General features: G+C 42.0%; 1 protein-coding gene across 3 annotated transcripts in view; it reads left to right on the top strand.

Annotated features, from left to right (window-relative positions):
* RICTOR (RPTOR independent companion of MTOR complex 2) overlaps positions 1-24,509 on the top strand; it is a 139,586-nt gene that overhangs the window by 89,156 nt on the left and 25,921 nt on the right. For all 3 annotated transcript variants that reach the window (XM_038743314.1, XM_038743315.1, XM_038743313.1), the window contains exons 12-27: positions 1,141-1,228; positions 3,669-3,759; positions 3,876-3,942; positions 4,096-4,176; positions 6,841-6,941; positions 7,704-7,869; positions 8,192-8,293; positions 9,286-9,332; positions 13,287-13,422; positions 16,412-16,611; positions 16,828-16,954; positions 18,133-18,297; positions 18,533-18,609; positions 19,321-19,399; positions 20,972-21,081; positions 21,725-21,812. In XM_038743314.1, the coding sequence (XP_038599242.1) occupies positions 1,141-1,228; positions 3,669-3,759; positions 3,876-3,942; positions 4,096-4,176; positions 6,841-6,941; positions 7,704-7,869; positions 8,192-8,293; positions 9,286-9,332; positions 13,287-13,422; positions 16,412-16,611; positions 16,828-16,954; positions 18,133-18,297; positions 18,533-18,609; positions 19,321-19,399; positions 20,972-21,081; positions 21,725-21,812 (1,725 nt within the window). The remainder of the gene's footprint in view (positions 1-1,140; positions 1,229-3,668; positions 3,760-3,875; positions 3,943-4,095; positions 4,177-6,840; positions 6,942-7,703; positions 7,870-8,191; positions 8,294-9,285; positions 9,333-13,286; positions 13,423-16,411; positions 16,612-16,827; positions 16,955-18,132; positions 18,298-18,532; positions 18,610-19,320; positions 19,400-20,971; positions 21,082-21,724; positions 21,813-24,509) is intronic.

Here is a 24,509-nt window from a genome sequence, read left to right as displayed (position 1 = left end):
GGTTAAGTACAAGCTAATCAGGTTGGACAAAGTCCATGTCCCACCTGGGGCTCGCTGTCTTAATCCCCATTTTACAGATGAGGGAACTGAGGCACAGAGAAGTGAAGTGACTTGTTCAAAGTGACACAGCAGAGAAGTGGCAGAGCCAGGATTAGAACCCAGGTCCTTCCCGACTCCCAGGCCCGTGCTCTATGGACTGGGCCAAAGTTTGGTTTTGGTTCCAATGTCACCATTCCTGTTCTGTGCCTGTCTCTTCTGTTGCAGCCATGCTGCCTTGATTCCCCAGAGCCTTAGGGCAGTGATGTCCTCCAAGAGGCCTTCCCTGCCTAAATCCCACTCTTTGCTCTTCTCCCACTCCCTTCTACATCGCCCTGACTTGCTCCCTTTGTTCTTCCCCGCTCCTAGCCCCACAGCCCTTATATATCTATCTGTAATTTATTTAAATTAATGTCTGTCTCCCCCCCCACCCCCCAGCCCCTGGACTGTGAGCTCAGTGTGCGCAGGGAATGCATCTGTTGGATTGTATTCTCCCAAGCACTTAGTACAGTGCCCTGCACACAGTAAGCGCTCAACAGATACGATTAAATGAATGAATTCCCATGTTTTTGGAGCGCTGGGTGGTCTGGGCGAGAAGCAAGTGGCAGGGAAGGAATAGAGGGGTAGGTGGGAGGAGTGAGTATTGGGCTGGGGTAGTGGGGAGGCTAAGCATATTTGGGATTTGGAGCAGAATGAAGGGGTGGTTCCTGAGTGGTGGGCCAGGGTATGAGAGCCACAAAGAGAGCAAGGGCAGATAAGGAAAAAGGAAAATTGAAATGTTTTTGCTGGGCTGCAGGTAACAGATTTTGGGTGCTCTGGGAGATGGCAACCAATGAACCTGTCTAGCCGATGTTGAGTCTTTGCCACCTGTCGAAGGGAAAAGTGGCAGTGCAAGCCCTAACCCGTTTCCCTACTTCACACCTGGATTCCCCTTTGGCTCCAACTTCCCTATGCTTCCAAGGATCAAGCAAGCCATGCGCTTCGGAGCTTTCATTGGATATAATATTTGCATCTAGAAAATGGGGGGAAAGATTTTACTGTCAAATGTGTACAGTGCAGCTTGTGGGGTACTTTGTAAAAATTCATTTCTCACTGTGTTTTCAGCGAGGTCTACTTGAGGTTCTTTATGACATATTTCGCCTCCCTCTCCCTGTCGTGACAGAAGAATTCATAGAAGCACTACTCAGTGTAGGTAAGTATCGAGAGTGATGGACAATTGTTTTAGTAGCTTATGCTTGGTGTGTTTTATCCTTTAATTTTTACTTGTATCCTCTGGAGCACTGTTGTCCAAATTCTCATATCATCATACTTCATAAAACAATTAAATCTTAGATTAGTTATTAGATTTAATACTGCAGCCAACTTTGCTATTAAATGTAATAGAGGAAAACTGGGCATATCGTATCCAGACAGTAAGCCTGTTGTGGGCAGGGATTGTCTCTATTGCCGTATTGTACTTAGTACAGTTCTCTGCACGCAGTAAGCGCTCAATAAATACGATGGAATAAATGCAACTTAATAGAATGTTTAAAGGTTCTGCTGAAAAGGTAGGGTGCACGTTTATGTCAAAATCAGAGTCAGTGTTGAGAAATGAAGCAGCACAATGGAGCTCAAGAAGCTAATTTACAGAAAGCAGAAATGAAGGCACAGGAAACATTTTAGGATTCAGGGAAGCAAAGATTCAGACAGTTTGATTGCACATTAGGAAGCAGCGTGGCCTAGTGGATAGAGCACGGGCCTGGGAATCCGAAGGATCTGGGTTCTAATCCCAGTTTCACCACTTGTCTGCTGAGTGACCTGGGGCAGGTGACTTTTCTCTGTGCCTCAGTTACCTCATCTGTAAAATGGCGATGAAGACTGTGAGCCTCATGTGGAATATGGATTGTGTCCAACCTGATGACTTTGTATCTACCCCAGCTGTTAGTACAGTGCTTGGCACATAGTAAGCGCTCATCAGATGCCATTTTAAAAGACATGACAGCTGAAAGCTGGGAGCCAGTTGCAGCAGCAGCATGCTGTACTGCCATCATATATGTATATATGTTTGTACATATTTATTACTCTATTTATTTTACTTGTACATATCTATTCTATTTTGTTAGTATGTATGGTTTTGTTCTCTGTCTCCCCCTTTTAGACTGTGAGCCCACTGTTGGGTAGGGACTGTCTCTGTATGTTGCCAATTTGTACTTCCCAAATGCTTAGTACAGTGCTCTGCACATAGTAAGCGCTCAATAAATACGATTGATGATGATGATGAAGACAGGAGTGGCTCTTTGGGAGCAGAAGTTTCTAGAGAAACATGAGACTGACAGCAAAACCAAAATGCCAGGCACGGCGGTCAACATGACAACCCAACAAATGATGATCTTTCTGTATGCAGGGTGTGGTTGGGACCCTCAGTATTTATCCAGCTGTTTTATAGCCACACCTGCACGCAGAGAGAAACTTCACCATCATCTTCCAGTGGGACTAGTTGGTGTGTGGTATTTGAGTGCTTCTTATGCTTATTAAGTACTTGGGAGAGTAATCATAATAATATTTGTTAAGTTCTTACTGTGTGCCAGGCACTGTACTAAACACTGGAGTGGATACAAGCAAATAGAGTTGGATACAGTCCCTGTCCCACTTGAGGCTCACAGTCTCAATCCCCGTTTTACAGCGGAGGGAAATGAGGCACAGAGAAGTGAAGTGACTTGTCCAGGGTCACACAGCACACGAGTGGCAGAGCTGGGAGTGGAACCCATGACCTTCGGACTCCAAAGTCCATGTTCTATCCACTGTGCTGTGTTGCTTCTCAATACAATTCAGAACAGTATAGTGCATTGAAACTGGAAACTGTTCTGCTTAAATTCCAGAGTGGTCTAATGTAGCAGATCCTACTGCGCTGTTATATGGTTTTGAAATGAACACAGAGGACATTTGCGACTACAAAAAAAGGCTACATATTAAATTTTAGTAGGTTACATACCTAGTGTGAAAGCGGCACACTTCGACTTGTCATTGTTAATTGTATCTGTATATGTTCCCATTACAAGTAAGCCTGGGTTTTTAAAGATTCTCTTTTAAGATGTTGCTTGATAGATATTGATGAAGAGAAGGAGATTTTTAAACACTACTTATCAATTCAGCTGTAGTCCTTTGTTGCTTCCCAAGACAATTATTTACTCAAACATTGCCACCTGGACCAAGGGGGACAGGATACGTTGCCTTTATTTGGGCTGCAGGTTTTTAAATGAACATATCACTACTCAAATTATTATTTTCTACAAACATTACTTGATTAAAGTGGGACTTGCAGTTGTATTTATCCAGCTGCTAAAAGTGGTTCTTGGGAGGAAAATAATAATCTTCTGTATCATTTTTTTTTTTGGAAATTTCAACTTTGCTTTCAACTTAATCAGTGGTATTTATTGAGTGCTTTCTGGATGCAGAGCACCGTACTAAGCGCTTGGGAGAGTAGTATATAAAGAGTAGGTAGGCACGATACTTGCCCACAGAGAGCTTACAGACTAGAGCTTCATAAATTCAGATTCCTCCACATGTAGGAGAAAACAAACTGATCAGTCTGAAGATGCACTTTCAAAAATGAAAAAAATAGCTTTATTTGATGTTTACTCTTTCTTTTTAAGATCCAAGTCGATTTCAGGACTGTTGGAGGCTCTCAGATGGCTTCGTAGCAGCTGAAGCTAAAACTATTCTTCCCCATCGAGCCAGATCCAGGTAGAATTTAGTGGCACATGACTATGCCATGTTCCTTACAAGGGTATTTGCTATGCTAAACTATAAAACAGAATGGAAAACTCTGTAAATTGATTCTCTGTCATGTGTTTTTCCAGACCAGACCTCATGGATAATTATTTGGCTCTAGTACTATCTGCTTTCATTACTAATGGACTTTTAGAAGTAAGTAAAAATTTTAATTGTTAATGGAATTCAAGCGGTTAGCTTATTTTTTTCTAACAGTATACTCTCAAAGTAGCATGAATCTACCCCTTCTGTATAGAATGTTTCAGAAAAGCCTCTTTTCCTTTTTTTGTTCCCTCTTTTCTTTTTCAGGGTTTGGTGGAAGTAATAGCAAGTAGCGATGACCATGTCTCTGTCAGGGCTACAGTCCTATTGGGGGAACTTTTACATATGGTAAGGTGGTGAGTGATAGATTCTTCTGGTAGTCTAATTTTTGGACATTTCCATATATTTTACACAAAATCACAATAGTAAATGTTAAGCATCTGGGGGTATTCCATAATTTTGAAACATGAATTTGCTTTTGATATAAATGTATAAAAGCCATAAACAGCTTTGCGCTTCGTATAGTGCTCCTCACACCGTAAGCGCTCAGTAAATACGATTGAATGAAGGAGTACAGTCAGTATCCACTAAATTGTACTATCAGATCCTGCCCTTGTCATTTTATGTTTTTCGGTCATTGAAGAATGATTAATTATATTTGGGTGCCGTTTGAAACATAACCTAAATTCAGGCTTTATAGAGTAGTGTATTCATTCATTCAGTCGTATTTATTGAGTGCTTACTGTGTGCAGAGCACTGTACTAAGCGCTTGGGAACTGCAAGTTGGCAACATATAGAGACGGTCCCTAACCAACAGCGGGCTCACAATCTAGAAGGGGGAGTATGTGTTTGTGTATGTGTTTAGTAGCGTGGCTTAGTGGAAAGAGCCCAGGCTCGGGAGTCAGAGGTCATGAGTTCTAATCCCAGCTCCGCCACTTGTCAGCTGTGTGACTTTGGGCAAGTCACTTAACTTCTCTGTACCTCAGTGACCTCATCTGCAAAATGGGGATTAAGACTGTGAGCCCCACGAGGGACAACCTGATTAGCTTGTCTCTACCCCAGCGCTTAGAACAGTGCATGGCACATAGAAAGCGCTTAACAGATACCATCATCATTATTATTATTATTCTAAAGATAATGAGCATTAATTTCTCCCCCTGTGCTGATTTAGGTCAGTCACAGGAGAGAGACTGTCGTCCCAGATCCAGTCTCTCCACTCCAAGCATTGTGTAAAGGTGCCTAGTGGAGGCTTTGTTAGTATGTTTGGTTTTTTTCTCTGTCTCCCCCTTTTAGACTGTGAGCCCACTGTTGGGTAGGGACTGTCTCTATATGTTGCCAACTTGTACTTCCCAAGCGCTTAGTACAGTGCTCTGCACACAGTAAGCACTCAATAAATACGATTGATTGATTGATTGACACATGGTGTGATTCACAGTGCCCCGTAGGAGTAAAACCAGGCTACTCCTGGTGGTTCTGTCAGAACTACTGCTGCTCCGCTCCCATTCCAATACCTTGGGTTTCCCAGCTCGTTGGCCTAGGAGTATCATTCTAGTTACGGCTACGAGGTGTCCCGGGAGTCACATCCCAGATGAGCCCAATACTTTCCCCTCTAGATGGTAAGTTCGTTACGGACAGGGAATGCACCTGCTAATTCTGTTGTGTTGTACTCTCCCAAGCTCCTAGTATGGTGCTCTGCAAGTGGTAAGTGCTCAATAAATACCATTGATTGATCGATTAAGAGAGCAACAATACAGATTCCAGCCTTATAGGGAATCTTTCTCTGCTTTAGACAGCCGTAAACGCTGCCTCAAGCAGAAATGATGAGAGGGGATAAAGGGTGACTGCTTTCTCTCTTGCAGTGCTCAAGGGTAACTGTTAGCATTTTGGGAAACCCTGCATGGGAGAGAGAGATTCAGGGAATCTACTTCCCCCTTATTTTGAGGTCTGTGGGACTTTTTGTATGGAAGAAATAAGCCTTAAATCCCAAGTGACATCTTTGCTCTTAGCCCTTCGAAATAAAGAAGAATCGAGCATTGTGTTGGTTCTCAATAGTCACATACACAGGAGAAATAATGGAATGTTCTCAGAATGGTGCAGTAATAATAGTAATAATAATTAAGGTATTTGTGAAGTGCTTACTGTGTGTGACAGGCACTGGGGTGGATACAAGCAAGGCAAGTTGGACACAGTCTGTGTCCTACCTGGGGGTCACAGTCTTAATCCCCATTTTACAGATGAGGTAACTGAGGCTTAGAGAAGCTAAGTGACTTGCCCAAGGCCACACAGCAGACGAGTGGCAGAGGCAGGATTAGAACCCATGACCACCGGACTCCCAGGCCCTTGGTCTATCCACTAAGTTAAATGACGTACAGTATTTCAGTAGACCTTAAGTATGAGGCCTTCAGAGTAAATCTGTTCAATCTCCCTTGAAGCAGGACGATAGCACGTAGGGTCTCAGGTAATCTCCCATCCAATTGTTGATAGGACCCAATCTTTCCAGGCTTTCCCGATCACATCTTTTGATTCAGTCTTTTAGATTTTTAGACTGTGAGCCCACTGTTGGGTAGGGACTGTCTCTATATGTTGCCAACTTGTACTTCCCAAGCGCTTAGTACAGTGCTCTGCACACAGTAAGCACTCAATAAATACGATTGATTGATTGATTGATTCAGTCAGGCCCCTGAAGCTGTGATGGAAAGAATTTTGAAAATCTACACTGATGCCAAAATGTTTGACTTCTCGCTTTTATTTTGATTGCGTGATTGGCTGTGTTTTTAAGTATATTAAATATGTTAATCAACGAGACCTACGGTCATTTGAGATGACTAGGTGAATGAGCAGAAGTCGGTTAGTAAGTGCTTGGGCGACATAATCACTGCCTTCAAGAGCCGTGGATTCTGCTGGAAATTTTTGTCAAGTCAAGGGAGTCTCATGTACAGATCCAATGTAGAAAATAATCCAGAATGTTTAATAGTTCTTCAAATCCTCATTTTTTTATTCTTTTGATTTTAGGCAAACACAATCCTTCCTCACTCACATAGCCATCATTTGCACTGCTTACCGACATTAATGAACATGGCAGCATCTTTTGATATCCCAAAAGAAAAAAGACTGTAAGTATGCTGGTACAAAAATTCTGGTGAAATTCAGAATTAGTAAGGGCTAGATTACCTATTTTAATAGTCAAATACGAGACAATTAAGGAGACTCCTCAGTGCACTTTCACAGAGAAACATATAAACCCCTGACAACTCCCCTCTCCCCTTGCTATACATCTTGTTAAATTCAGTATTTGTTTACAACAAGAACCTTTAGTACTATTCTACAATGAAATATTGATGGCCTTGGGTGGCTTGCAACCATGCTAAAGAAATGCTTGTATTCATTAGCAGCAGCAACATGCAAAGAACATTATTTCATTGGTATATAACCTTGGGGTTGTGCTCTGGAAATTTAAAGCAAAATCTGGTTTGAATGGAGTCAATTTTTTGGTATCTCTTCATTTGGCGCTCTTTTAGCAGTTGCATATTAGCCTGGGATGTGAACATCAGGAATTGGGTGTCTCCTCTTGATGAAAGATGTAAAATAGATTGTAAGTCAGAGGCAGCTGAAAGCAGCAGCAGGAGGCACAGCAATAAATGACTGTAGCCACAAACCAAAGGGCAGTATTTCCAGGTATACAACGTAGAAGGAATTTTCAGCCACCCTTACCCACACAGGCAGTGATTCTTCATCAGCGGCTTCATTCTTGATTTCAAATACAGACTATTAATATGTTTGTCAACTTAGTTACCATAATTATTTTCAAATATGGGTGTTTAGAATACTCGTGTTCTTCTACGGCATTAATGAACCTTTAACTCTTGTCACATTAGACGCGCCAGCGCAGCACTGAACTGCCTAAAACGCTTCCATGAGATGAAGAAACGAGGACCTAAGCCTTACAGTCTTCACTTAGATCACATTGTTCAGAAAGCAGTCGCCACACACCAAAAAAGGGATCAGTACCTCCGAGTACAGAAAGATATTTTTATCTTAAAGGTACTACAATAACCTGGAAATGATTCAACGATCCGGGACTTGTTTTGGGGGGAATTCCCTTATTGTGATCACATTTCCCAGATACTTTTTTTTTCCGTAAGCAAAATCCCAAGCTTGACCATCTTCTCCCTTTCTGGTACCATTCCTCTTCTTTTCCTTAACTGTATCCAGAAAATTTTATAGCACCACTTGAAATTCTTAAATTTTACGATAAGTGAAGAGGGTCATTGGCCTGAATCAAAAGGTGGTCTTTTACATTCTTGCGTTAAGGCAGTTTGCAGCGAAGTTATTTTCTTTTGCCTCTTTCATTCCAATGTTTCAGGATACAGATGAAGCTCTTGTGATGAACCTTCGAGACAGCCAAGTCCTTCAACATAAAGAGAATCTTGATTGGAATTGGAATCTTATAGGGACCATCCTTAAGGTAGGAAAAGACACTCCATGAAGCATTCTCAAGAAAGCATACTTTGCCTTGATTTTATTTTTTGGGGTGGGGGGGCTTTTTTTTAGTTTGCTGTCTTAAGTATATGACCCAGAACTTGAGATTTAGGTTTTTTATTAAATGGCAAACAACTGGTATTTTGATATATTTGATCCTCCAGTTTGCTTCTAATGCATGGTGTGCATATGCATTTTTCTAAAATATCAGAAGGAAGGAAAACTGAATTCACTTGCAGAAAACCCCAGTGTCAGACAGAGGAAGGCTGTATTTAGTCATAAGGGGAAAATGGGTGCCCCTGTTATCCAGTTACTTCTGATGCCCATAAAGTTGACTGGTAGGAAGAGGAAAGCAGAGTGCTTTCTCGATTGGAATTGGAATTTTATAGGGCCCATCCTAAAGGCAGGAAAAGACATATCATGAAGCATACTCAAAAAAGCATATTTATTTACCTTCAATGGTTTTTTTTTTTAGTTTGATATCTCAAATATGTGACTCATTACTGGAGATTTAGGTCTCTGATAAAATGGCAAACTGATATTTTTAATATATGATCCTCCAGTTTGCTTCTAATGCATGGTGTGCATAGGTATTTTTCTAAAATATCAGAATGAAGGAAAAGTAAATTCAACTTGCAGGAAATACCACTAGTATGGGTGTACTAGTCATAAGGGGAAAATTGGTGCCCCTGCTATCTAGTTACTTCTGCTGCCCATGCAGTTGACTGATAGGTGCGGGGAAGCAGTATTTTTCCTACACAAGTACATATGGCAAAGCAGAATAACGGGGGCTGGAAGGTTGATGACCTCATCGCCAACATACCTAGCTCTGCTCCTCTCTTGATATTGGGGACAGCTGCTAAAAGTTAATCAGAAATGGCAACAAAAAAATATATTTGTAGTTCAGTAGTAGGAAAACTTGTCTGAAACAGAATTGATGGATAAATTATCTAATACACTATCTTCTAATTTTTCTAGTGGCCAAATATAAATCTGAGAAACTATAAAGATGAGCAGTTGCACAGGTATGTAAAGGACTTTGTGGAGAATAATTAGAAGAATGTTTTAAGCTTGTTTTAGTATCTAAGAAGTATGTGGGTCAGAACTTGATTGTTCCAAAAGTGGAAATTGAACTAGATCAGCTCATCGGAGACAGCGTGACATAGTGAAAAGACCACAGGCTTTTCATTAGGGAGTCAGAAGGTCCTAATTTTAATCCCAGATCAGCCATTGGCCTGCTTTGTGACCTTGGGGAAGTTACTTACCCTCTGTGCTCATATCCTCATTAGCCCGATGAGAAAAAGACAGTGTCGGTCTCTACTTTTTAATTTGTGAGCCCTGGGTGAGACACTAGTGGTGCCCAATTTGATGATCTTCTATTTACCCCAATGCTTAGCACCTGTTCGTAACATGTAGGAAACTCTTAATAAAAACCGCAGTTATTATTATAATTATCATCAGAACTAGGACTCCCCACGTAGATGATTGGAAGATTGCAAAGCAGTTCTTTTAGATTTAGGACCCACCAGAAGGCCCTAAGTCTTCCCGGTTGTTACCTCTCCTCTCGTGAGGCTTATTTCCAACATTCTCCAGAACAACTCCCGTGAGACAAATGATTTTCTTTGGACCTTTGGAGGAGAATAAGCCCCCTCCCTAGCAAAGGCCTCTCAGACAGATCCAAGGAATCTCTAGCAGAACGACTGGGAGGTTCTGGGGCCTTCATCTTGCTTTAGGCACCCGCAGAGAGAAAGGAAAAGTAAGACAATGTGGCCACACATTTGTCTAAAACAGAAGTAGTAAGCCTGGCCCCAGTAATAACTTTTGTCCTATAGAGGGAAAATAATCATTGACCTCACCCTGTTAATAAATCCAGAACTATAAGTGAAGTCAGTAACTGATATTCTCTGAGCAAAATCAAATCTTCTGTATTGTCATTTTCTATAGTCTGTATTGAGCAGCTACGGATTGCAAAACACAGGGCTGGTTGCTTGGGAGATACAACCAAAGCAAGATACAAGATGCCTGCCCTTAAGTTGCTTGCGATCTAAAGGGGGGAGATAGGCAAAATTATCTGCAAGTAGTGGGTACAGGAGCATGTGTTCATTGGGGGAAATTCTGAATTTATAATTGAATATACAGGTACATTAGTTCTATATAATAATAATTACGGTATTTGTTAAGCGCTTACTATGTGCCAAGCACTGTTCTAAGCACTGGGGTAAATACAAGGTAATCAGGTTGTCCCACATGGGGCTCACAGTTTCAATCCCCATTTTAAAGATGAGGTAATTGAGGTGCAGAGAAGTTAAGTGACTTGCCCAACATTGCACAGCAGACAAGTGGCAGAACCGGGATTAGAACCCACGACCTCTGACTCCCAAGCCCAGGCTCTTTCCACTAAGCCAAGCTTCTTTAGTTAAGCTGTGACCAAAAATCCTGTATTTCTTTTGTGACCTTATTTCAGCAGTCACTCTCCCATTAGATTGTAAATTTCTTGAAGGCAGGAACTGTGCCTCCGCTTCTATTGTTCCCAAGAGCCTAGAATAATGAACTACACATGATAGGTGCTTGGTTGATGGTAATATAGACTGGTCATTATTGAGATGACTTGAAGAGTGTTGCTGTTTGGGAGCGTGTTAAACATTAAAGAAGTATTTTTGACCATTTGGAAATACATTGTGCCAGTATACTTTTTTCATCTCTATAATGTTTTGGGACAGTTGTATGTGAAGTGAGTCGATGGTTCTCTGATATTGTGGTAATATACTGACAAGAATAAGAGTAATAATATTAAGAATTGACTGTGTTTAGAGCATTATACTAAGTAGGCTGTTAAAGGAGTGAAGTGTGCTGCCCTGGTTCTGGTAGGAGATCCATGAGGTCACGTAGGAGAAGGGAGAGATAATTGAGTATTTTAAAGCTGACGGAAGGAGCTTCCATTTGCAGATGTGGGTGGGCAACTATCAAAGGTTTTTGAGGAATGGGAAGATTATGAACTGAACTTTTTTTTTAGAAAAGTGATCGGGCTGCAGAGTGAAGTAAGGACAAGAGTAGGGAGAGACAGGAGGCAGGAAGGTCAGCAAGGAGGATAAATGCTCACAGCATAGTAGCATTTTGGATTAGAGGAAAGAGTTGATTTTAGTGCTTTTGTAAAAGTAGTAAGATGTGAAGGTTGGGAAGCAGCATGGCCTAGTACAAAGAGCATGGGCTTGGGAGTAAGAGGATCTGGCTTCTCGTCCCAGCTCTGCCACTTGTATTGTGTTGACCTTGGGCAAGTCACTTAACTTCCCTGTCCGTCTGTTGCCTCATCTGTAAAACGGGGATTAAGACTGTGAGCCCCAAGTGGGACATTGACTCTGTCCAAGCTTGTATCTACCCCAGCATTTAGTACAGTGCCCGGCACTTAGTAAGGCTTAGCAGATACCCCCACCCCCCTTAAAAAAAAAGAGCCGACAGCTTTTGGTGACGGATTGAATAAACGTGGGTTGAATGAGAAAGCTGAGTTGAGGATAAGGCCCAGGTTCTGGGTTTGTGAGACAGGGAGGGTGGTGGTGTGTTTACAGTGATGGGAAAGACAAGGGAGAGACAGGGTTTGTGGGGAAAATGTTCCATTTTGGACATGTCAGGTTGAGGTGTTGGTGAGACATCCAAGTACAAATGTCCAGAAGGTTGTAAGAAGAAATGTAAGACTGCAGAGAAGGAGAGAGGTCAGGACTGGAGAGGTAGCTTTGGGAATCATCCTCATAGAGATGGTAGTTGAAGCCATGAGAGTGAATCTCCAAGGGTTTGGGTACAGATGGAGAATGGAAGGGGCCCACCCAGATCTGAGCCTTGAGGGATGCCCACAGTGAGATCAGAGGCAGAAGAGGTGCTGGTGAAAGCGATTCAGGAATTTCAGTCTCTTTCTAATATTATTTCATTCATGCAGTCGTATTTATTAAGCGCTTACTGTGTGCTGAGCACTGTACTAAGCACTTGGAAAGTACAGTGCAGCAATAGAGACAATCCCTGCCCACAACAGGTTTACAGTTTGCATACAATAAGCCAAGTTTTCCCTATTACATTGAATAGCATAGTTGCCTGCAGTAGCAAATCGGATAACTAATCTAAAAAAATGTATGACTTAATTTTTTATGAAGTATGGTGATATTATAATTTGGACAGTACTGCCCAAGAGGATACAAGTAAAACTTAAAGGATAAAACATACCAAGTGTGAGCTACTAAAAACAATTGTCCATCACTCTCGATACTTATCTACACTGAGTAGTGCTTCTGTGAATTCTTCCGTCACGACAGGGAGAGGGAGATGAAATATATCATTAAGAACCTCAAGTAGACCTCGCTGAATTTCCATATTTGAGTGTCTGCTTTGTGCAGTGAGCTTTAGACTCCAAAGGCAAAAATAAAATAATTTATAGTTAAATATGCCTGAAAGGGAGCAGCGTGACACCCTACAGCAAGTTTAATAGAACTGAGAAAGAAAGTTAAGAATTGCAATAGATATATTTCCATCCATACAGGGCTTTTGTTGGCAAGCAGTGTGGGAAATGGGAAAAGCTAGGTGCTTTGGGAAAGGACAGTTTTATTTATATGCATTTTCATTCGTTCAGCCATTTTTACTGAGTGCTTACTGTGGGCAAAGCACTGTACTAAGTGCTTATATAAATAAAACTGTATATTTATATGTACACGCACACACTCCTTCAGGATGCATCCTTATTAGTGACAAGTTAGGTGTTTTTGGTAGATATTAACTTTTTATTCATGTGTTTACCATTTTGGTTGACGTTCTTAATGGCCTGGATGTCAATACACTGCCAAAATTTGATTAAATTTGTTCAGTTTTCAACTATGTCCACCCAGTGGACAAGCTCTATTACTCTTAATTCTGTTGTGTGCAGTTCATTTATAGATTTAGTATGTATATGATGTACTGTTTGGATGAGATGATACTAACTCTTCTGATCTCACCGTTAGGTTTGTTCGACGCCTGCTTTATTTCTACAAGCCTAGCAGTAAATTATATGCCAACCTGGATCTAGATTTTGCAAAGTCCAAGCAGCTCACGGTTGTTGGTTGCCAGTTTACAGAATTTCTTCTTGAATCTGAAGAGGTGAGAAGTGCTTTCGATCTGAATAGCTGCAAGGGCAAATAATTAACTGTACTTTTCCAGGGTGAGCAGAGCCCTAATTTTTACATAGCTGCTTGCTAGTCATTTTAGGATTCTGATATTTAAGCAGAAGACTAGTAATTTCGTAAAATCCTGTAATAGGAATTTTGACTGTTTTATCTTTTAAGCCGTCTCTTGTGCTACCATTCAGTCCATATCTCCCTGTTCCTCCAAAACTCCAGTTGTTGCCCTTCCACCTCCGCATCAAATGGAAACTCCTCACCAGTGGCTTTAGTCAGTCGGTTGTATTTATTGAATGCTTACTGTGCGGAGCAACATACTAAGCCCTTGGGAAAGTACAGTAAAACACATTTTCTGTCCTCAGTGAGCTTACAGTCTCGAGGGGAAAATAGACAGTAATATAAATAAATAAGGCAGTCAGGTCAACTCTCCCCCTCCTACCTCACTGATTTCCTACTAAAGCCTGCACACCTGCCTCTTTTAATACCATCCTACTCACTGTACCTAGGTCTCATCTACCCCACCAACCCCACAGTCTTCCAGACGGTGAGCCCATCGTTGGGTAGGGACCGTCTCTATATGTTGCCAACTTGTTCTTCCCAAGCACTTAATACAGTGCTCTGCACACAGTAAGCGCTCAGTAAATACAACTGAATAAAAGAATGAATGAATGAACCCCTTACCCACATCCTTCTTCTGGTCTGGAACTCCCTCCCTCTTCATTTCTGACCCTCTCTCCCCACCACTCTTCCCACCTTCAGATCCTTCCTAAAATCACATTTGCTGCAAGAGGCCTTCCCTGTCTCAGCCCTCATTTCCCCCCCGGTGCGTTCACCCCACCCTCAGCCCCACAGCACTTCTGAACATAGCCTTACACTCTACCATATTCCCTATTGGTATTTTATTTTAATGTTTGTCTTCCCCTGTAGTCCTTGTGGACAAGGGACGTGTCTACCCATCCTGTTGTACTGTGCTCACTCAAATGCTCAGCGTAGTGCTCGGCGACACAGAAAGCATTCAGTCAGTGCCATTGATTGAGTGCTCCATGTTTGTGTTCACCACATTGCAATTTATGTCAACTTGTTAAGAGCGCTACATGTTAAAAATGTACAAAAATGTCCTCTCATTATCGAACCACCTTTGCCACCTTGTGTATAGTTGAGATTGCCACCACCATTAAAGAACTGTTTGGGGAGCTTAGTGCAGTGATCTGCACCCCAACAGTGTCAACACTAGTTGCATTGGTGATTCCAGATCTCGCAGTCCCCTTGAATTCCCCAACTCTCCTGAGGGTTGGGACCCCCCCATCTGTGAAACACTAATGTACATGAAACCTGAGACTAATGGGTTGAATGATACTATCACATTTTGTAGTCTTATGTAGTCTTCTAGACTATGAGCCCATTGTGGGCAGGGATTATCTCTATTTGTTGCTGAATTGTACTTTCCAAGCACTTAGTACAGTGCTCTGCACACTATAAGAACTCTATAAATATTTTTGAATGAATATGCAGTCACTAATGGAATGACTACTCTATGAAGCTTTTGAGGTCATGTAGGGAAAAGAGATTAATGAACCCTTAGAGGAATGTTCTTTGAGGTTCTTTGGTTCTTTGGTTTCCTTGAATCACTATAGTCTTAATTTGACTCTTTCTTTCTTTCTGATTTGATTCTCAAGCACAGTAACTTTAAAATATGGATTCTCAATAATTATCGATAGGTTGATCATTATAGTGCATCTGACATTTCTTGAGGTTTCTGTTAAGTCAAACAGTTAATGTCTTGTTGATGGAGAAAGGGTGGGGAGGGTGGGGGGATTTTTACCCCATAGTCAACTGTGGCTTTAGAAATGTGCTGTAAATATCATCCTGAATTTATTTGAATTTTCCTATCAGCGAATGGCATTTGAGTGCTTACTGTGTGCAGAGCACTTTATTAAGCATCTGGCAAAGAACACATATAATAGTGATGGTAGACATGATCCCTGCCCACAAGGATCTTACAATATTCATTCATTCATTCATATTTATTGAGCGCTTACTGTGTGCAGAGCACTGTACTAAGCACTTGGGAAGTACAAGTTGGCAACATAGATGGTCCCTACCCAACAACGGACTCAAAGTCTAGAAGGGGGAGAGAGACAACAAAACAAAACGTGGACAGGTGTCAAGTCATCAGAATAAATAGAAGTAAAGCTAGACGCACATCATTAACAAAATAAACAGAACAGTAAATATGTACAAGTAAAATAAATAGAGTAATAAATTTGTACAAATATGTACAAGTGCTGTAGGGAGGGGAAGGTAGGGCAGAGCCAGGGGATGGGGAGGAGAGGGAAAAGGGGGCTCAGTCTAGTCTGACATAAAGGAAGATACTGTATTTACTCACATAACTGCCCCATTTTGAAAAATTATGTAGCCCCAAAACAGTTGGTATGAGGATTAAATCTAGCAGAAAGGGAAGCCGTAGAAAAAAAAAAGAGAAGAAAGGAGAGAACAAAGAGGCAGAAAAGAGGGCACTTGGGACTGAATCTCTTACTTGTCTTGCACCCTAAGTGAATTACTCCCACCCCTTCCCGTCTTCCCAGTGGGAGCCTGGATCTGCTCTGAGAAGGCTATTCTGACCCTTCTCTTCCTCCAGTCCTGGGAGTTGAACCAAGGTCTCCTATTATCATTACTGACTTGAGTGTTTCTGTTTTAATTTACCTCATAGTCCAGTAGGAGGAGAGATGAAAAGTGGAGTTTCATTGTAACTGTTATTCAGAAATTCCATAACCATTTTAGTATCTCAGGTCTAAATCAAAGATTTTGAGGGTTTGGCCTGTTGAAGTCTGACATCTCCTCTGCTCCCTCTCTCTTCCGTCCCGTCCCCACCCACTGTCTCTTGTTCTTGAACTGGTTTTGTGTGCTTGTAATTTGGTTTCAACTTGATAAATTTCACGTCCTGATTTGACTAGTCTCTTTCTTCTCAGGATGGGCAAGGGTACTTGGAAGAACTAGTAAAAGATATCGTTCAGTGGTTAAATGCCTCCTCTGGAATGAAGCCCGAACGCAGCCTTCAGAACAATGGTTTACTGAGTACCCTTAGTCAGCACTACTTTCTGTTTATTGGAACCCTCTCCTGTCATCCTCATGGAGTCAAAACGCTAGAAAAATGCAATGTTTTTCAGTGGTGAGTCTTCTTGATTTCTTTTCGTCTCCCAGTATTTAGCTCCCAGTTGCCAAAGCCTTCTGGTCATTTAAGTGAACTGTTCTGATCATGACATGTCTCACGAAATAAAGGGAATATTCGGTACCTGTATTCTGATTGCTGCTAATCCTTATTTTCAGGGCAAAAGGGTTACATATATTTTAATGTCTTTTATTTCCTTTTCCCTTCTCATTGCAGTCTTCTTAATTTGTGTTCTTTGAAGAACCAAGATCACTTGCTGAAACTGACAGTTTCTAGTTTGGACTACAGCAGAGATGGCTTGGCCAGAGTCATCCTTTCCAAAATCCTTACTGCAGCTACTGACGTGAGTAACGGAAGGCAAGGAAAATGTATTTTGGCAACCAAGAAAGATGGGCTGGAAGTTGGAGGCCGTTTAAAAAGCCTCAGTCAATCCCTCCCTCATTCTTCCAAAAAGTTCAAAGTAGTATTCTTGTGAATATGTAAATGTGAAGTCAGCGACCCTTTCAAAGGGAAGTATGTCCTTCTTTCATTGCACACATGAACTCCAAAGGAAGAAAAGTCAAAACCCCCATTTCCTTCCTCATTTTCGTACATTCCTACAGGTTTGTCCCTTTCACTTTTGAGCCAGGTAAAATCAGCAGGGGCTTCTGAAGGAGACAACGATGGCTCAGAGGTAGTGATGGAGAGGTTTGTTTTTGTTTTGTTTTGTTTTGGTTTTGGTTTTGGTTTTTTTTTTTTTTGAAATGGAAAGAAAACCCCTCCCTTTGTTTTATAAACAGATTGGGACTTTGAAGAGAAATAGTGGGGGGTGCACAAAGTTCTACCATAACATGTAGGCCACCACACAGTTTGGTTAAAATGTGGTTAGGTAACTAAGGAACGTTCACCCTAAAATGTGAACCTTTTTGGATACAGTGCCCTGTAGTGTTGAAAGAAACATTTTGTGTACATGCATATGGCATGTACATATTCATTACTCTATTTATTTATTTATTTTGCTTGTACATTTCTATCCTATTTATTTTATTTTGTTGGTATGTTTGGTTTTGTTCTCTGTCTCCCCCTTTTAGACTGTGAGCCCACTGTTGGGTAGGGACTGTCTCTATGTATTGCCAATTTGTACTTCCCAAGCGCTTAGTACAGTGCTCTGCACATAGTAAGTGCTCAATAAATACGATTGATTGATTGATGGCAACAGACATGCTCGTTGTGGGCAGGGAGCATGTCTACAAGCTGTTGTATATACTCTCCCAGGTGCTTAGTACAGTGCCGTGCACACAGAAAGCGCCCAATAAATACCATTGATTGAACTGACAAGGTAAGTTCTACAGTGTGCATTTTGCAAAAGGTAGGGGGGTTTGCAGGACACAATCCTCACCGTTTAGGACGCTTAGTACAGTGCTCTGCACATAGTAAGCGCTCAATAAATACGATTGATGATGATGATGATATGTTAGAGGAGATCTGGGTGTGTTTTTCAGTGTAGTTGACCTGGCTTGTACCAAATTATTTTATTTCCAGGTCTGCAGGCTGTATGCCACAAAACACTTACGGGTGTTATTGAGGGCCAATGTGGAGTTCTTCAGCAATTGGGGCATTGAGTTATTGGTGACCCAGCTTCACGATAAAAATAAAACCATCTCCTCAGAAGCACTTGATATCCTTGATGAGGCATGTGAAGACAAGGTGGGGATTCCTTTTTTTACCATAAAAATTGCTTGAAATGATTTGGTTTATTTCGTTTAAGAACATTAATCATTTGTTTTAGCACTGAGGGTTTTGAATGATGGATTATATTTTGGTAGAACCTGAACCCTGCTTTGACACTTCAGAAATGTGTAGTAGAAGCATTTTATGAATTTGAGGGCTCATAATCACGAGTGTGCTTTGAATACTATAAAAACTGAGATTCCTTTTTCAGGCCAACCTTCATGCTCTTATCCAAATGAAGCCAGCTCTTTCGCATCTTGGAGACAAAGGTCTACTTCTGCTTCTCAGGTACATTTTAAATGAAATATTTTTTGCCCCTTTTGGGGCCTTGATCCCCTGAGCATTTTCAAAGCCTGGCTAGATGGGAATTTGGTCAGAAAAACAAGAAAGGAAATTGGGAGATGATTCAGGTTTGGACTTCAGCAAAAATGAATTGGCCGGAGTCATCCTTTCATAAGGAGCCACTGTGACCTAATGGAAAGAGCACAGGCGTGGGAGTCAGGGCCTGAGTTCTAATCCTGACTCTGCCACTTGCTTGCTGTATAACCTTGGACAAGTCACTTCACTTCTCAGTGCCTCAGTTTCCTCATCTGTAAAATGGGGATTCAATACCTATTGTTACCTCCTCCTTAGACTGTGAGCCCCATGTGGGGCAGGGACTGTACCCGACCTGATTTTCTTGTCTGTAACCCAGCCCTTAGTACAGTGTTTGGCACATAGTAAGTGCTTAACAAATAGTATTATATTATCATTATTATTATACCCCTTTCGAGTTGTTTGGCATATTGAAACTGTTGAAATGGCTCTCTATTTTCTTGTGTTTTTTGACTAGTGTTCTCATAATCACTTTTTCTCCCTTATTCTCTGGATTGAGCTTTTCTCTGTATGCATTCTGTGTATCCATTTTGCATTTGCAGTTCTTTGAGATAGTAGTTATATGAATGACGTGCATGAAAAAGATAGCTTCTGTAAATGCCGTATTATGCTTCTGTTTTATAGATTTCTATCCATTCCGAAGGGGTTTTCCTATTTAAATGAGAGAGGATATGTAACTAAGCAAATGGAAAAATGGCAAAAGGTAATTTGTTTACTGAATGAAGATTTAGTGTTGGTAAATGCACTCGATATTGCATATTTCCCTGCTTGTTGAATCAGGGAGGGTGAGAAAGGTGGGTGATGATGATGGCATTTATTAAGTGCTTACTATGTGCAAAGCACTGTTCTAAGCGCTGGGGGGATACAAGGTGATCATGTTGTCCCATGGGGGGCTCATAGTCAATCCTCGTTTTACAGATGAGGTAACTGAGGCCCAGAGAAGTTAAGTGACTTGCCCAAAGTCACACAGCTGACAATTGGCGGAGCTGGGATTTGAACCCATGACCACTAACTCCAAAGCCTGGGCTCTTTCCACTGAGCCACGCTGCTAGCATCTTAATAGTTGCAATATCTCCATTGTACCTATGCTACAGAAGCAAGAGTAGTAACCGAGGAGGGGTGGTGGTTTGCTAGGGAATTAGTTCAATGGCAATGAGAATGGTCTGACAATTAGACTAGGGGTTACTAACTCATAATAAGGAATGTAAACTTAGCTTACCACCGTAGCCTAACACCTTTCAACAATTTTAGGAATTTTTACTATATCATACTTTAAAAAAGACCTCTTTACACGCAGTGGAAGGGAATTGCCGAGTTGTGAAGGGTATATTAAGGATGGGTCTTTGTGACATCCAGGATTTTTATTATTTTTTAATGTTATCCGCACAAATGTATAGTGATTGTCAGAGTTGATATACAATGTTGAACTAAAATAGATCAGATTTGATTTTGCTCTATTCATTTTAGTTCAGGGAAGAGCAGCTACACTGGCCTTTTTGTCATATGAGACCAGAACATTTCAGAGAAACACAGGCAAGCAGAGGCAGATCAGGACAAACAAGAGCTAGGGAGATCCAGATGGCAAGGGTATTTTCAAATCCGCTGTTTCACAGACTTTTAGCCACTTTTAGAAATTAAACTAATAACGAAAAGGGAGTTGACACCAAATTTATTTTGAAAACAACTCTAGAAGAAGCTCAGTTCTCTGAATCCCAAATTCCAGTGACTTCAGAGTGGTACATGACAGCATTTTCTCCATGCGATTCATTCCCTCCAAACAGTCCGAGTTGGCGTCCAGGCGACCGTTGGCTAGGAGGGAAGGAGCCAGGGGAAGAGCAACAGGGAACTCGGTTGTATTGTACTTTCCCAAGCACTTAATACAGTGTGCTGCACATAGTAAGTGCTCAGTAAATACCGATGATTGAATGAGGGAAGAGGAGGAGGGAGCCTGAGTTCATTCATTCATTCATTCAATTGTATTTATTGAGCGCTTACTGTGCGCAGAGCACTGTACTAAGTGCTTGGGAAGTACTGGATATGCAAGGGCCTGAGAGGGTGAAGCTGCCTGGAAAGCTGGCTGGGAAAAGAGCAGCAGTGAGGACTGCAGAGGAGAGAGTTTGGAACCAGGACCTAGATGAAGATGGACATTTTTGCTACTTATGTTAAGGCTATTTTTGAGTCTTTTGAACTTGCGTGTAATAGCCTCGTTTAAGTTTCGTAAACTTGCAAAGGTCCAATATCAATGTATATTGCTCAAACAGTATTTCCTTTCTAGGAGTACAACTCAAAATACGTTGAATTGATCGAAGAGCAACTAAATGAAGCACTTACAACCTACCGCAAGCCCGTCGATGGTGACAATTACGTTCGTCGGAGTAATCAAAGGTGCATTCAGCCTTTTAGAATACATAACCCGCGATTCTCTAGAAATGTTGAGTGGCTAAATCAAGTACGTAGTAAGCTGTCATCGGAAAGGTTTGGTTAAGCCAAGCCCCATGCTTATGAGCATTCCTCTCCAGTAATTATCAATGGCAGAGTGAACCCAAGACCTCCCTTTCCTTCTCCCCATCTCCCCGCTTATAAAAATGCCCCGTATCAGGTGTCTCCTTGGTTCTTTTGTCCCGTGAATGACTCTCTCTCTCTCTCCCCTACCCCATTACTAAATTGTTAAGCAATCTCCGAAGGGGTCAAACTTGTTTCTGATCCAGAAAGTGGAGAGGCTCAAAGCTGGTAAAAGTGGATCCTACTATAGCACTTAGTACAGTGCTCTGCGCACAGTAAGTGCTCAATAAATACGACTGAATGAATGAATGACAGTGTAACTGACCTTTATGTTGCCCTTCCTCCACAAATAAAAAAAACATTCAATTTGTCATCTTAATTTAAACTGAACACCCTGTGGAAAGAACATGTATACTTCTCTGCACCCAGCATATTATTGTGATTCAGTAACTGAAATAATATTTTCAAAATGTCAGCATATATACAAGGGGAAGGCAATAGATTTGATCAAAGTCTTTTTTGTTAGATTACAGCGACCACATGTCTACCTGCCCGTCCATCTGTATGGTCAACTGGTACACCACAAAACAGGCTGCCATTTGTTGGAGGTCCAGGTGAGGTCTTAATCTGATTTCACTGAAGAACTGTTAGACTTGAAGTCCTCAAAGATATTTTGTGTCCATTTCATAACTCTGCCATTACTATTTATGTGGTATTTAATGAAAGTTCAATTATTAGGGTTATTGAGAGAAAGCTGAGTTTCGTAGAGTTTAGTGCAGGGGGAGAGAAAATGGGAAAAGTTAAACCAGATCCAAATGCATATACACTGCTAAGGATGTAGATTTTGATATAGCTACAAACTATTATGAGTAAATACGCGATTTTTCTTAGATGCCTAAATAATGTTCTGAGCCTATGTAGCCCAGAAAATAGGAACGAAGAGCCAACTGCGGTCTCACAAAATTACAAGATCGGCTCCCATTCCCAAGTGATTCTGGGAAATATAGGCTTCTGGCTTCTAGGAAATACAGTTCCCTGACCCCAGATGCTGCTAGAATTAAATTTCCTATTTCCACTGCCCCCCGTTAACCTCGGTGTCATCTCCGGTAGAAGTCTGAACGTGATCACGACCGGACTCTGCAAGCAAGAACACCTTTTTCCATTAATGTCAATTAATCTTAAGCCTCTTTCTCTAAAATGTGTTTTAGAAAAGCATTTAAAATGATCAAGAAACAACTTTAAAGTGTACTTATATATTGATTACTAATGGGAAGTGGTCATTTATCTGGTTTTAGGCTTATATTAGCTTTATAAGGTCTTTGAACATGGATTGCCGGGGGAAATTGCCGAGTGTCAGAATTAAAGATGAATTACAGGAAGATATCTTTTTGTAGTAAGCATTGTAAAAGCCCTGAAACAGATTATTGAGTCTTTAAGAACAGGGAAAAACAACCATCTGTCGGGAATGGTTGCTATGCCCCCCTGCTTTCAAGTAGAGGCTGGCTTAGGAAGCCTGGTGTAGGTTTGTCTCTTCCAGTAAGTTACTATGAAATAGGCAGATTATTGGTTGTATTTATCCAGTTCCTTGTCACTGTAAAGTTTTGGCCTAATAACTGTCCAATTTGTTAGGTATAATATATTGTTGATTCTGTGTGTCCAAGTAAGTAATCCTTCCCCCTGGCCACCAAGGCCACAGGCTGATTTTCTCATTGCTCATTCGGACTGAGCAGGCTCAGATACACACACTCCTCGCTGCGTAGGAAGAAAATTAAGACGCTCGAAGCCTCCTGCTCCTTACTTTCTCCCTCCCCATTCCCATGTCCTGGGGAGAAGCAGCGTGGCTCAGTGGAAAGAGCACGGGCTTTGGAGTCAGAGGTCATGGCTTCCAATACCAGCTCTGCCAATTGCCAGCTGTGTGACTTTGGGCAAGTCACTTAACTTCTCTGTGCCTGTTACCTCATCTGTAAAATGGGGATGAAGACTGTGAGCCCCCCATGGGACAACCTGATCACCTTGTAAACTCCCCAGCGCTTAGAACAGTTTCTTTTTTTTCAAGCGCTTAGTACAGTGCTTTGCACACAGTAAGCACTCAATAAATAACAGATAATAAAACAAAACATTAACAAAATTAATTAAATGGAATAAATATGTACAAGTAAAATAAATAGAGTAATAAATATGTACAAACATATACATATATACCGGTGCTGTAGGGGGGAGGGGGAGGAGAGGGAGAGGAAGGAGGGGGCTCACTCTGGGAAGGCCTCCTGGAGGAGGTGAGCTCTCAGTAGGGCTTTGAAGGGAGAAAGAGAGCTAGCTTGGCGGATGGGCAGAGGGAGGGCATTCCAGGCCCGGGGGATGACGTGGGCCGGGGGTCGACGGCAGACAGGTGAGAACGAGGCACTGTGAGGAGATTAGCGGCGGAGGAGCGGAGGGTGCAGGCTGGGCTGGAGAAGGAGAGAAGGGAGGTGAGGTAGGAGGGGGCGAGGGGATGGACACCCTTGAAGCCCAGGGTGAGGAGTTTCTGCCTGATGCGCAGATTGATCACTAGCCATTGGAGGTTTTTGAGGAGGGGAGTAATATGCCCAGAGCGTTTCTGGACAAAGATAATCCGGGCAGCAGCATGAAGTATGGACTGAAGTGGAGAGAGACACGAGGATGGGAGATCAGAGAGAAGGCTAGTGCAGTAGTCCAGACGGGATAGGATGAGAGCTTGAATGAGCAGGGTAGCGGTTGGGATGGAGAGGAAAGGGCGGATCTTGGCAATGTTGCGGAGCTGAGACCGGCAGGTTTTGGTGACGGCTTGGATATGAGGGGTGAATGAGAGAGCGGAGTCGAGGATGACACCAAGGTTGCGGGCTTGTGAGACGGGAAGGATTGTGGTGCCATCAACAGTGATGGGAAAGTCAGGGAGAGGGAAGGGTTTAGGAGGGAAGACAAGGAGTTCAGTCTTGGACATGTTGAGTTTTGGATGGCGAGCAGACATCCAGATGGAGATGTCCTGAAGGCAGGAAGAGATGCGAGCCTGGGGTGAGAGGGAGAGAGCAGGGACAGAGATGTAGATTTGGGTGTCATCAGCGTAGAGGTGATAGTTGAAGCCATGGGAGCGAATGAGGTCACCAAGGGAGTGTGTAGATAGACAGAAGGGGACCAAGAACTGACCCTTGAGGAACCCCTACATTAAGGGGATGGGAGAGGGAGGAGGAGCCCGCAAAAGAGACTGAGAATGAATGGCCGAAGAGCTAAAATGAGAACCAGGAGAGGACGGAGTCTGTGAAGCCAGGGTTGGATAGCGTGTTGAGGAGAAGGGG

The sequence above is a fragment of the Tachyglossus aculeatus genome, chromosome 3, assembly GCF_015852505.1.
Source record: "Tachyglossus aculeatus isolate mTacAcu1 chromosome 3, mTacAcu1.pri, whole genome shotgun sequence".
Taxonomy (NCBI): Eukaryota; Metazoa; Chordata; class Mammalia; order Monotremata; family Tachyglossidae; genus Tachyglossus; species Tachyglossus aculeatus.
Note: the sequence above shows the minus strand (reverse complement) of the source record. Positions and strands in the feature narration are given on the sequence as shown.